At 37.9% G+C, this 13,296-nt stretch overlaps 1 protein-coding gene across 21 annotated transcripts in view; it reads left to right on the plus strand.

Annotated features, from left to right (window-relative positions):
* The window catches only part of Dlg2 (discs large MAGUK scaffold protein 2), a 1,944,997-nt gene that overhangs the window by 1,904,822 nt on the left and 26,879 nt on the right, over nucleotides 1–13,296 (plus strand). For 14 of the 21 annotated variants that reach the window (XM_045145568.1, XM_045145569.1, XM_045145574.1 and 11 more), the window contains 2 exons: nucleotides 5,553–5,652; nucleotides 9,305–9,346. In XM_045145568.1, coding sequence (XP_045001503.1) covers nucleotides 5,553–5,652; nucleotides 9,305–9,346 — 142 coding nt within the window. Of the gene's footprint in view, nucleotides 1–5,552; nucleotides 5,653–6,449; nucleotides 6,496–9,304; nucleotides 9,347–13,296 lie in introns of all 21 variants that reach the window. The other 7 variants (XM_045145573.1, XM_045145586.1, XM_045145588.1 and 4 more) reach the window with 3 other exon arrangements.

The following is a 13,296-nucleotide window of genomic DNA, read 5'->3' on the forward strand; positions in this document are numbered from 1 at the left end:
TCCTTTCAACCAGTTCTTATTTGTAGTTGCCTTTCTTTGACAATGACAACCCTTGTTTCCAAAGTCCCTGTGTTTCATCATTGGCTCAACCCTACCTGTAACACAGTAAGCCTAAAGTCAAGATTTCTTTACAATTCTAAATCTGTGATGTGCTAAGTAGTATATTGTACCTATATTATTTTTTAATTTTTTTGTTCATTTTTATTTATTTATTTGAGTGTGACAGAGAGAGAAAGAGACAGAGAGTGAGAGAATGGGCACACCAGGGCTTCCAGCCACTGCTAACAAACTCCAGAAGCGTGTGCCCCCTTGTGCATATGGCTAACGTGGGTCCTGGGGCATCAAGCCTCGAACCAGGGTCCTTAGGCTTCACAGGCAAGTACTTAACCGCTAAGCCATCTCTTCAGCCCTTGTACCTATATTATTTTAAAACAGTCCAATGCATTAAATCATTTTACCTGCAAATATTCAATATGACTTATCTCTTCTAATTTATACATTTCCCTTCTAAGTTTTTTTGGTTGTTTATTGAAGTCTTTATGTTGAAGACAAGTGATTTGTAGAGTTTCCCATACTTCAGATTTTGTTGATTGTACCTTTATAGTGAAACCAAAGAAACACAGAAAATTAAATCTGTAATTGAATCTGTGGGTTTGATTAGATTCGGGTTCTAGATTTAGAGACTTATTTAGGAAGTAGAAGTTAGCAGAGCTACTTTTCAGTAATAATTTCTCTTTCAATCAGAAGGCTCAGAACAACTGATTGTCTTCTTGTCTGTGATAGTTTCAGCTACTTATTCTTAGTGGCTACATACAGTAATTCATTAAGATAATAGAAAGAGTTATTCAGGTGATGTTATATACCTAATTTCATATAGACATTTCAGGATAGATTTAACTCCTCCTTGTCTCATGATTTTTTTTTATCAGATCTCTCTCTCTCTCTCTCTCTCTCTCTCTCTCTCTCTGTATCATCATTTTTTTATCAGATCTCTCTCTCTCTCTCTCTCTCTCTCTCTCTCTCTCTCTCTGTCTGTGTGTGTGTGTGTGTCATTATTTTAAAGGTTTTTAAAAGATTTTATTCATTTTTTGATTTATTTTTATTAGTTATGGACATACTTAGTATGTAAACACCACATGCTGGTACATGCTTTTTTCTTTAATAGCTCCTGTTTTAAAATTATTGTGTGTGTATGAAAGATATCCATAATATACAAAATGGCAGGCTAAGTGTATAGTAATAACTTCCCTTAATTAAGAGAAAATAAGTATTTATAAAAATTAAGAGGGCAGAACTAGGGAGATGCTCAAGGGTGAGGTCACTTGCTGCTCAAACATAAAGATTTGAGATCAATCCCCAGCACCTACATAAAAAGGTGTGCATGGTAGCACATGCCTGTAACTCCAATGCTGAGTGAGCTGCAGAGATAGTAGGATCCCATTGGAGTTCTTTGGTCAGGCAGACAGTGTAAGGGAAAATGGTGAATTCTGGGTTGTATGAGAAACTCAGCCTCAAGGAAATAAGGTTGAAGAGTAATCAAGGAGGAGATTGGGTTATACATGCATATGCATATGCATAAAAATGAAAAAATATGAGGGCCACAGAAAAAGTTTGAGTTTAGGATAAAGTGAAATTCTGCCCAGATAATATTCTTATCACAAAGGTGATATTACAGAAACACTTGGAGCTTGAGAAATTGTCAAATGAGGATCAAAGCATGTCATGTACCTTTAAGAACATGGAATTTAAATGGGAGAAGAAATAATTTGAGCTTTTCTTCTTTGTGAATTGCATCTCAGCTTCGCCCAGCATTATAATGCTGAGCTCAGGCTGGGAAATTTCATGCCACTTGACCTAACAACCAAGTGACATGATAAGATGCTGATGTGGTGTCCCAATGTCTGTCACAACATGAAAAGTATTCACTCAGCTGATTGACTATGAGGTTTAGAGAGCATTCAATTAAAGATACAACAGATTTACGCCAAGTTAAATAAGAAATCTTCTGAGATTGTGTTTTTATCCCAAGATACAGGGAGCCTTTCTAAAAATGGCCTCACTGTGATATAATTAACACAGAATATGATTTACCCACTTAAAGTATATGACTCAATGTTTCCTAGTGTACTCATAGGATTTTGAAACCATCATTACTAATTTTTATCTGCCCTCAAATAAACTGCCTACTCATTAACTGTCACTTTCTACTCTGTCCCCAAGTCATAAACAACCATTAACTTTCCCTTGTAGAACTGCCTGTTACAAGCAGTTTCCTATAAATTACCTTGAATAGCCTGTCTGACTCAATTCTTTTATTTTTTACAATATCATAAGAAAAATGAGTTAGAACCCTCAAATGCATGAATTAGAATCTGAAAAACTTATAGCAAAATAACAAAGAGATGTTATTGAGTCCATTGGCATCTAGGTGGCTTAAGTAATCACCAGGAACTAAATCTTTAGGAGTAACAGATTGTGGTGTCACCTGGAGTCTAATGCTAATCATTTAAAACATAAACTTGAAGCAGGCTTGGGTGATAGGAAAAAAAAAAACCCTGTGCTCACAAGAACAGTAATATCTGTAGCCAAGAATAGCTGCAAATTCAATTCTTGATTTCACTCCTCACTGCCAGTGAGTCTGTGGGCAGTTTCCATGAAATTAGCCTAGAGATTTACACATGTAATACTTTCAGAACTAATCTTGGTACATTTAGTGCTCAATAAATGTTTTAATCAATTCCATTCATAAGAAAACAGCCATTCAAGTCAAATTCCAAAGAATAATTCCATATGTCAACTTACCCATGCCACTTTTGATTGGCTATTTTCAAAGTCTCCATTCAAAGAATTTTCCTGCCATGAAAGCAATGGATAGGTATTGAAGATGTAATATGGAAAAAGAATTGATCAGTGTCATTAAGAACGGAGCCATAGACCAGATTTCAGTTACTTTGCAACCATGTTTCCATAAATAGAAAAGGTGCTCATTTATTTTTCCCACCTACCACTTGTGTATGCAGTAGCAATAAAGCTTATGTTGTGGTATTAAACATGACTAATGAAAAGAAAGAATAGCATTAGAGCATTATATAAACCACATATAATCCTTTGTAGTCAAAATGTTTAACTAAGACCCTAAATGTGTGATATTGAAATTTTTATGAGCTGAAGTTGTGATTTGGTTTTATGTCCATAAATGTAAGGATGTGTAACCACCAGTAATTCCATTACCTGCTCTATTGTTCCAATGCAAAAAAAAACACTTTTGTTAATAATCCTGTTACATAATTTTATTTCTGAGGTACTCTGTATTTTCTGTCTTTTTAAAGTGTGCTGTTCAGTATTATGATGTCCAGTCAGATTACTCATGATACACAACATTTTCATATTTGGGAAATGTTAACACATTACATTCCTTGCTTTAAAACATGAAAGAATTAATCAAAGTCAACACCTCTTCATTTTCCTTTGAACTGTGAGACAACGTGAACAATATGGTTTGCATGCAATACCACCTCAAGCCCCAAATCCTCTGTGTATTACCCACTTGTGTTTTATGTTTTCACCCAGGCTTTCTTCCTCCTGGCATTGTTGTGTAGTTGCATGAGAGTTCATAATTGTTTTGCATGGAAAGTCACCTGTAATGTTAAAGAGAAGTGTCTAACATTCCCTGCAATGCCACATGCCATTAATTCTTACATGGTATTTTTCTTTTATTTTCAGTTACTCAGGTTTAAATATGCTTGACATGTAAAAGTGGCCTGAAACTGGAGTGATGCAAGAATACTTAATGTTCCTTTAAGGGTTATCTTTTTTTCAAAAACTGGAAAAATAAATAGGCACTTCCCAACCTTGTCTTTGGATGCCAGTTCTCAATTACAAATTTTGCTAAAACTACCTTGAATGCAAGTGCTATCAGCAGTCATAAACTCTGAAGCAACACCTGTATTTCCTGAGCATTCATTTTTGGTTGCTTTAATATGAAGTGTGAAATTTGTCCCGATGACTGTCATTAAATAATTGATTACTTTTCATGAAGCCTTCTTAATATGGCATAAAAATTTAGCTCCATTGACTTTGGTAAAAACACTCCCAGCTCCTAAAAAGAGTAATGAATCATAGCACTAACATGTTAGTACTTTAATGTCTCCTAAATGAACGCGATTATCAAAAGTGATATTTAATGTAGGAGCACAGAAGTACATGAAGGAAAGTAAGTTATTTTCAACATTTTGTCAAGCTTCAAACCCATAAGGACATGTGACTAACTTCCACCTATAAGACAAAATACACACATCCAAATAAGTACTCTGCTTCCAGGTCCCCTTACTGATTCTACATTGATTACTGTCAGTTGCCATTGCTAATGCTGGTTTAGCATGGCCCTTTTCAACTTATTGTCAGAGCCATTGGCACATTCATTTTAAAAACCTGTGTGGGTAAGAAACTTTATTCCATGGGGAATTATCTTAGTGTTCTTAAGTGGCCAAAGATGGATCGTAATCAAGCTGGTGAAACATTTGTGTAAATGGCATAGACTGTGAAGTGACTAAGATTTGCAGGCTACCAGTCATGAACCCTGTTCCCAAAGAAGCACCCCACAATGCATGTACATAATATCACTGGGATGAGTGGAATTTCCTTTCAACGCCTTCTCAACAAGCACACGATAAGAACTTGAGTCAATCTATTTTACCAAATATACTGTGTTTATATGTTTTGTTTTGTTTTTTGCCCAGCCTGTTTAACATGAATGGAGTGGTTTATACTTTAAAGATAGTCATTCTTAGTTTTTTTTTCTTCTTACCAAAATATGGATGAGTGACTGTCATTTCTCCCTTGCTGAATTAACTCAGCCAAGTTAATCCCACTTTAACAACAATTTTAACCCACTATTGGTTAACAGTCACCAGCAAGCTCTGTGATATTGGCATAAGACTCCCCCTCTCTGTTCTGAATTTCAACCTATTTCAACCTCTGAACTGAGGAGTAGAGACTAAATTATCTTTCAATGATCTTTTAAATTAAAATGTTTTATACTATAGCTACCAAATATCATAAATCTGCAAGCTTCTTTGTGCAACCTTAATTAATCGAAAGATGAAGTAACACAAATTCTTGTTATTTTTAAGATACCTAGACCATGAGAAAAAAAAGCAAGTTTCATTCATAGTCTTCTCTACCTGATACAAAGGAGATTTATGTGCCATTTATACTGTCATATGTGAGTCTCTCCACCTCACAGTTGCTTATCACCCTCATTTTGTGGATGGAGACACTGAGGTCTGGAGAGATCTCAGTCTTCCAATCTTAAGACTTTCCCTTCATCACTATGCATGTGTAAGGAGTGTTTTGTTTATTTAAAAAAATTGTTCCAAGGTGTTAAAACTCAGGCTTCGCACCCCTTGAAGCCACCATTAGAACCCTCTGGAAAGTATCCACTTGCGTCACTACAGCTCCCTCTGCTTTTACAGACTAGTTGTTTTGTCAGCATGAGTGTGACAACAATTAGACGTCCCCTGTTTTTGCCCCATGCCTTTTCTCCTTCACAGTCATTCAATGACAAGCGTAAAAAGAGCTTCATCTTTTCACGAAAATTCCCATTCTACAAGAACAAGGAGCAGAGTGAGCAGGAAACCAGTGATCCTGAACGTAAGTAGATTCTCGAAGATAACGTCACATGCCACACAAGAGAAACAAACAATCCATGGGCAACACTCGTGACAGGTGTCCCATGCCACACGCCTAGGCAAACACACGGCAGGCAGGCAGGTCAGGTCTCGCTACTGTGACCAGTGTTTGACTGCAGTCTGGATCCTTCCCTTCACACGGCTGTCCTTCGCAGAGAGCTCCAGAAGTGGGCCTGTACAAAGCTGGAGCCTCACTTCCAGCCTGCATTCTTCTGTGCCCAGGCCAGGTTTGCTGTCATGTAACTCCCTGGGGCTTGAGACAAATTTCTTTGCTGGGCAGACATATTGGGTTCCATTGCCACATATATACTTTTGGAATGCTAACTTATTGGAAACAATTAAATTACTTTTATTGATTTCTGGCACATCTGCTCACTCGTACCCTCCCAGAAGACAAAATACTTATTGGTGAGTGAGCTAGTATTAGTGCATACTGAGTCAAATAATTTGTGATGAAATTCAGAGTAAGAACATTTCTGTGGCATCATTGACATAGAACAAAATTTTTATTTTATTTTTTTTACAATCTTCTAGTTAAACTACTTTTTCAGTTGGTTTCACAAATTGGAAATTTCCTTTATATCTCAGCCCAGGGAATTTGGGGTGAGCATGATTTCAAAAGGAAAGAGAGTGGGATCCAGATTGCTTGGGCAACACGGTCTGTCATGGTAGTATCCATTTCAACTCCACTGACTTCTTCCTTCCTCTTCCGTGGCTGTTCTTGCTCTCTCATTGCTCTCTCTGGGGACTTCCATGCAGGACATCCCCGGATTAGGTGACGACGGTTATGGAACAAAGACTCTGAGTAAGTTTCCAGGAATGGTCACTGTAACTGTTTCTTTTCTTTTTTCTTTCCTTTTGAGTTTGGCTTTTGTTACTTTTCTTGAGGGCCTTTCATTCCTAGCATGCACAAGATACGAGTTTTATTTGTTACCTAGCTGTGAATGCTCCTACAAAATAATTTTCAGTCGTTTGTTCTGCATGTCAGCATTGAAAAGCAAAGCGTGCCAGGCACTCTAACGTCTGCTGCAGTTAACACCTTTCTGACCGTGTGACCGTAGCCAACATGGTCTTCATGCCCAACACAGCACCTCTTGCTCTGCTGCCTAAATTCCTCCCAGAGAGCAAGAAGCCATGTTGACAGAAAGGGTGAGCTAACCTTCCAGAACAGCAAAGTACAAGTATACTTTATGTTCTTTCTTCTGGCTTTTCAACATGGAAATACTAAATGACCTTGCCAAATTCCATAATTGAGATGCACTTTGCTATTAAAGTACAAAAGGAGCTATTTGTAGTCAAAAGAAACATGCATTCTTTAAAAGTAAATGTGCAGCTGTTTGATCTTTTTAATTCCTTGTTATTAACTTTGACTGGTTTTTTTCTCTGACTTGCAGTGGTCCTGCTTGAACCGTTTGTATAATAAACATTTAGATATCAATTAATATTCTAACAATGATTTCTTAGTTGTATTATAAGGTCATTGTTTTGTAGTGTAGAATGAGACAGAAGCTATATTAGACCTTCACAGTTTCAAGTTGTTCATGTCTTTGGTCTGTGTCTCCTTGCACTTAGCAATTAAAAATAAATATCCTATATATCAATATCCTACACTGTGATTTTGCTTTAATCCCATTGTATAAGCACCAGTGAACTAAGAACAAAAGTCTGTGTCTTCAGCAAATGTTTCACTTATTCAATTTCATTGTTTTAATTTAACAGCTATGGGCAATGTTTTTAGAAGGTGTTCATTTCATTTTATAAAATAGCATTGAGCTGGACTTCATTTTCAAAGGCTGTTTATATAACCCAAGCAATGATACCTTTCAGAATTCAAATCTGATCAAGAATAGTGATTTCTTTAAAGATGAAAACTTTATCTTTGAGTTACAATAGAATGTGGTTTGAGATTTAAGTACTGATTTTAACATTATCTATGTAGCTTCCAACACCACTATGGTGAATTTGTGGATTTCCAATTTAAAAGGATGATTTTTAATATTATTAGTAATGAAAATCATTAAATTTACTTGTTGTAATGTAAAAAATATCACTGATGCCCTATTAAATCCAGGATATACAGGCATTTGCTTTATCTTTACAAACTGAACAGGCCAGGCATGGTGGTGCATGCCTTTAATCCCGGCACTCAGGAGACAGAGGTAGGAAGATCACCGTGAGTTCGAGGCCACCTTGAGACCATATAGTGAATTCCAGGTCAGCCTGGACTAGAGTAAGACTCTACCTCAAAAACACACACACAAACAACAACAACAACAAAAAACTGAATAGATATGATTAATGCAAATACCAAAAGAGGAAACCCTACTTCAAAGTAGGTAAGATAACCGTGGCAAGAAGGGACACTTGTCTTCACTGCCTTTAGCGATAGATCCTTTCCCTCAGGCCCCTATTGGCTTGTTAGATATATACCTAAGGTAGAAATGCAGTTCTGGCCATAAAGCCACACAAGGAAGAAATTATATATAAGAATTTAACTTTGAACTTGCTTTGATTTTTCAGTAGTCTCACGATCTGAAATGAAATGCTCAGCTAGCAAGAATGCATAAATCAAAACATATTTAAGCACTATCACTGTTAGAGAATAATCCTATAACTTCACTTCCTCTTTCTATAAATGTACAAGAGTTGTTACCTTTTAAACAACAGAAGTGCTACTAAAATAATTCAGAATTAAGTAGTTACAGATACTTCATTTTACTGCAGTGCTATAGGAAGAAGTTGAGAAGCTTGATGAGTTGATCATATATAAAAACAAACAGCACAAATGAAAGAAACGACTGTAAATAAAAGCTCGGATTCTGGCATGTAACCAGTACACATGTCCCTGTTCAGGTTAGCCAACCTAGGTTTGTATGGAAAAAAAAAAATGGAATGTCAATAAGCACCCAAGTCATTGAGATTGAATTGGAGATCTGATTTGAGCCTGTGCTGGTGATCAGGCCATTGATTTCCTGCCTGTTCCATCCCCCAGAATCCAAAAGCTGGCCAAGCAAGGGTCTTACTATGTCAGTGAGGAATTATGGGATGAATCATAAGGCATTTCACAGTGACTCACTTAATATTCTCTCCTTACTCTCCAAACCAGGAAAGATCTTCAAGAATCCCCTTTTCATCTTCAGAATGTGTGCACCAAGTATTTAAATAGAAACAAAATTGCAGAGCATTCCAGAGATAAGGTTAGCCTCTTGAAAGGCAGTGTTCCTCAACATAGTTGAGGAGCTTGCAGAAACTCCTGCAATTCAGAAAATATTCAGCAGAATATTTGTGTGTCCTTTGTCACACAAATCCGGAAAGGCAGTCCTCTACCCATGTGTCATAGTATTTACGAAAAGAGAACAGCCTGGGCTGACACTGCTCATTGTATTATAACTAAAAGTGCTTTCCTTATTTTCTCAAAGGAAGCCGCAGCAGATTCCTGTAAAACGACAATAAAGTTTTCATCTTTATCCTGAGCTTTCTTAATGCCACCCTCTCTGCGGCTTTTACCTGCCTTTTGCTTACATTTCTAGTAGCTTTGCATGGGTGTACTCCTTTTGGTTCTGGCTGCTCTCCAGTGCTTGGTGTCTCTTTAATTTGCTGTGCTGTTCTTGCAGAACACGTTTCTTCTAATGCCAGCGATAGCGAAAGTAGCTACCGTAAGTTATTGCTTTGGTTTGCCGTCCTTTTCTTTGCCCCATTGCCTGTGGTGGTCATTTCAGATTTTTGTTGTTATTTTTCAATTGCTGCCTTTTATCATCCTTATCCAAAGCAAATGGCTTGCAATGAAATCAGCATTTGATGTGGAAAGATACAAATGGCAGAAGGGCCAGCAGTGGACCCTGACGTGATTTGTACAAGCAGTAGCGGTTTTGCAGAGATCAATTCAAACCACAGCTGGTCATGACCCAAATGATTCAATTCTCATAGAAACTGGGCAGGAACAGTTCAATGTGGTGGATGTTGAAATTCTATCTTCTCAAAACAATTTAACCTCCCTGCAGGAGGGTAGAAAAGTCATCATGATTTTATTTGCCTTCTCATTTTGCCTTCTTCTTTCTGTTCTGGGGACAGAAATCTTTATAAATTATGATGTTCCTTTTAAATCAGGTGGTGGGGAATGGCTGGGAAAGTGATTTAAAAAAAAAAAAAGTTTCACCTTCCGATGCTAAAAGAACTTTTACATTATCTTGGGTCAGAAAAACCTAACTGAAAAGGTAGGTAGCCACTGAAAAATGCTTCCTGGCCTTTCTTTGGCCATCTCAAGCCATTTGCTTAGTCTGTGGATAAATTCACCAAACAACAAGCGCACTCTTCTGATCAGCTCTTGTGGTTTCCTATAACCTACTTACTGGTCTGTGGTGACTGAAGTAGGTACATATTACTAGGGAGATTCTGGTGATTTCTGTAGTAATTTGTACTCCTTTGTGAAATGAGTTACCCAGAAAACAACTGGCAAGTGTATCAGAAACCTGCAGGCCAAACACATGACCCATAGCTACCAAGACAGAAATTGGTGTTGTCTTCAGCTTCAATAGTAATTTAGAGGTGGAGTGCTAAATAGTGTCCTTGGAGTATAGTCATTGTAATCTGGATTTTGAGAAAGACTTTGGAGAATCAGATTGATGGCCAGTAGAGGAGAAAATGTCAGATAAGGATAGGGACCAGAAGAGGAATTTTATGTAGACCAGAGAATGAAATGACAAAATTGTAATGAGATATCCAGTCATAGCCCTAGAACCACATAATTTTCATGTAGATGAAAGCATTGTTAATAGAAGAAATTCTATCAAACCCTATTGATGTAAGGATTAGAAGGGTTCCTGCTCTCAAGACAGTTCTTAGTTTAGCATGGCTACATTCTTCCTGCTCTTATGACTTAGCCCAACATTGCCTCTCCCACTTTTCATTTGATTGCAAACTCAGAAACCAGGCCCAGAAGTGACAAAAGCTTGTCTTTCCAACTCCTAAGTAACTCAGTTTTACATGAGGAAAAACATAACTTCTTTGTTGGGTTTCATGAAGATCGCTGACACAAATCAAGTATTGTCATCTAGTAGACAGAGCTACAGAAAAGGAACACACCATACCTTGTTCTTCAGTCCTTTGGAATATAAATATAAGAAATATGTATTTCTTTGTAAATTACATTTTTAGAATACTTTGGAGTCTCCTCCTTGCGAAATGTACATGTTTTTTTTCTAGAATCACTCTTATAAAACTCAAACCATAGCTTTAAGCTGCCTAACACATTTTTGGAGTGATGTGCAATGATGACACCAATTGTTCTTTCCACTTCCAATAGCTGCTAAAGTGAGTGTTTACTGAGTGAACAGAGGACACACATACATGCACCTGAAATTATCTATCAGAATAGAGAACAGTTGGGCCAGGTTCCATGATATTAGTAAGGTGAATGTGGAGCCTAATCAATACATTGGTTTGGGTCTGAGGAGATAGAGAGCCAGACAGTCAGGCCTCCCTTACAAATGAACTAAAGGCTTCAAAGTTCAAAAGAAAAAAAAATGATATATTTTTTTTCTGACATGTAAATAAAAAGAATTTCAGAGGAATACTCACTTGGCAACTACTTGCCAGGTCTTCTTCCTAGACACTATGACAACCGATACAAATGTAAGCTAGCTCTGGATCTAAGCACACACAGTGGGAGGGAAACAGCTCACTCAATAAACAAGAATTGCAAGCCGGGCGTGGTGGCACACGCCTTTAATCCCAGCACTCGGGAGGCAGAGGTAGGAGGATCGCCAAGAGTTCAAGGCCATCCTGAGACCACATAGTGAATTCCAGGTCAGCCTGAGCCAGAGTGAGACCCTACCTCAAAAAAAAAAAAAGAATTGCAGGTACCAGGATAAAAGTCCAGCTCCAGAGCAGCAGGACCATCAGACATAGTTCAGAAAAGTAGCCTGTGAGCTAAGCTTTTGAAAAATGAGCACTTGTTACCTACACAAAATAAGAGGAGCTTTCTAGAAAGATCAGTGTTACAACAAAAGGCACTGGAGCTTGTCATGGACATGCATTCCAGAAAGTAGCAACCTTTTCTAGTGAATTCTTGGCTTTTGCTCTAATTAGGACTAATTTTATGCCTTATGAACAGCAATGCCAAGGGAAAGACTTTACTGATGTGAAGATATTACCTGTTAACTCTGGGAACAAGATGGATCTTTGAAAGTACATTGTGAGAAACAGTCCCAGACCACTGTGTTTCAGGATCAAGAGGACACCAGTCATGCCACATCTTTGAGCCATACACTGTGGCTCCCTTACTTAAAAATCCCACATGTTTCCTGACAGATACCCTCACACACCTACATACCCATGAGCCTCAATTTTAATAGACAGTTCAGACATCAGCTACACCAAATCGAGATTATAGAATTATTTTTCCCAAGTCCAACTATACTGAGTAGCAGCTAAAATGAAATTAATCACAGTATATATTTTTTAATTAAAAAATACAGCACCTCAAAGCCCTAATCATTGGCAAGAGAAGGCATGTATTTTTAGCCATATGTATCCTTCTTTTCAACTGCCCTTGCATTGAGAGGCAATAAATACCATGTAGGTATAATAAGGAGCCAACTTCACAGCTAAAGATCTTCCTTCTCAAAGCTCAGTTAAGCTCTTCACACATCATAGACATAAGAGAGTTGATTATCTTTCTTGCCCATTGATGTTTATCAGTTAAATAGAATTCTTTCTTTTTTTTAATTTTTTCAATTTATTTGTTTGAGAGCGACAGACACAGAGAGAAAGACAGATAGAGGGAGAGAGAGAGAATGGGCGCGCAAGGGCTTCCAGCCTCTGCAAACGAACTCCAGACGCGTGCGCCCCCTTGTGCATCTGGCTAACGTGGGACCTGGGGAACCGAGCCTCGAACCGGGGTCCTTAGGCTTCATAGGCAAGCGCTTAACCGCTAAGCCATCTCTCCAGCCCTAAATAGAATTCTTAAAAAAAAAAAGATCTATGTTCATGGTGAGTGAGGGACCAAAGACATCTCTCCCACAGTCTACACCTTACTCCACTTGTTTTCAAGTGCCCTTGACTGCCTTTACTTCTTTTGTCCTGGTTCATTCAGTTTTTTCATTACATCCATGGCCTCATTTGATTTTTTTTTTTTTTCCCTCAAGAGGCTCCATCCCTCACCAGTCAGCAGTCACATGGCTGTTCCAAGATCTTTTAAGTCTGGTTCCCGTACATTTCCCTTCTGTCCTGTGGATGGTAATCCAAGATTCTCAATATTCTATTCAGTACTTTGCCACCATTCTGTACTAGCCATCAAAATATTAAAAGCAAAAGTATTTAGCAGTAACTCTATACTAAGCCTGATTATAAGGGCTTTCGGTATAGGAAGTAATTTAATACTTTGACTCTCCTGGGGAGGCACTAATCTACTAATTTACTATATGATCTTGAAACAGTTCTCAAAATCTCACTTCTATCCTGTTTTCTTTTTCAAGGCAGGTTCTCACACTAGCCCAGGCCAACCTGGAATTCACTCTATAGCCCAGGCTGGCTTCTAGCTCAGGTGACTCGCCTACCTCAGCCTCCTGGGTGCTAGAATTAAATGTGTGAGCTGCCACTTCTGGCT

The sequence above is a fragment of the Jaculus jaculus genome, chromosome 3 (genome assembly GCF_020740685.1).
Source record: "Jaculus jaculus isolate mJacJac1 chromosome 3, mJacJac1.mat.Y.cur, whole genome shotgun sequence".
In the NCBI taxonomy this organism is placed as follows: Eukaryota; Metazoa; Chordata; class Mammalia; order Rodentia; family Dipodidae; genus Jaculus; species Jaculus jaculus.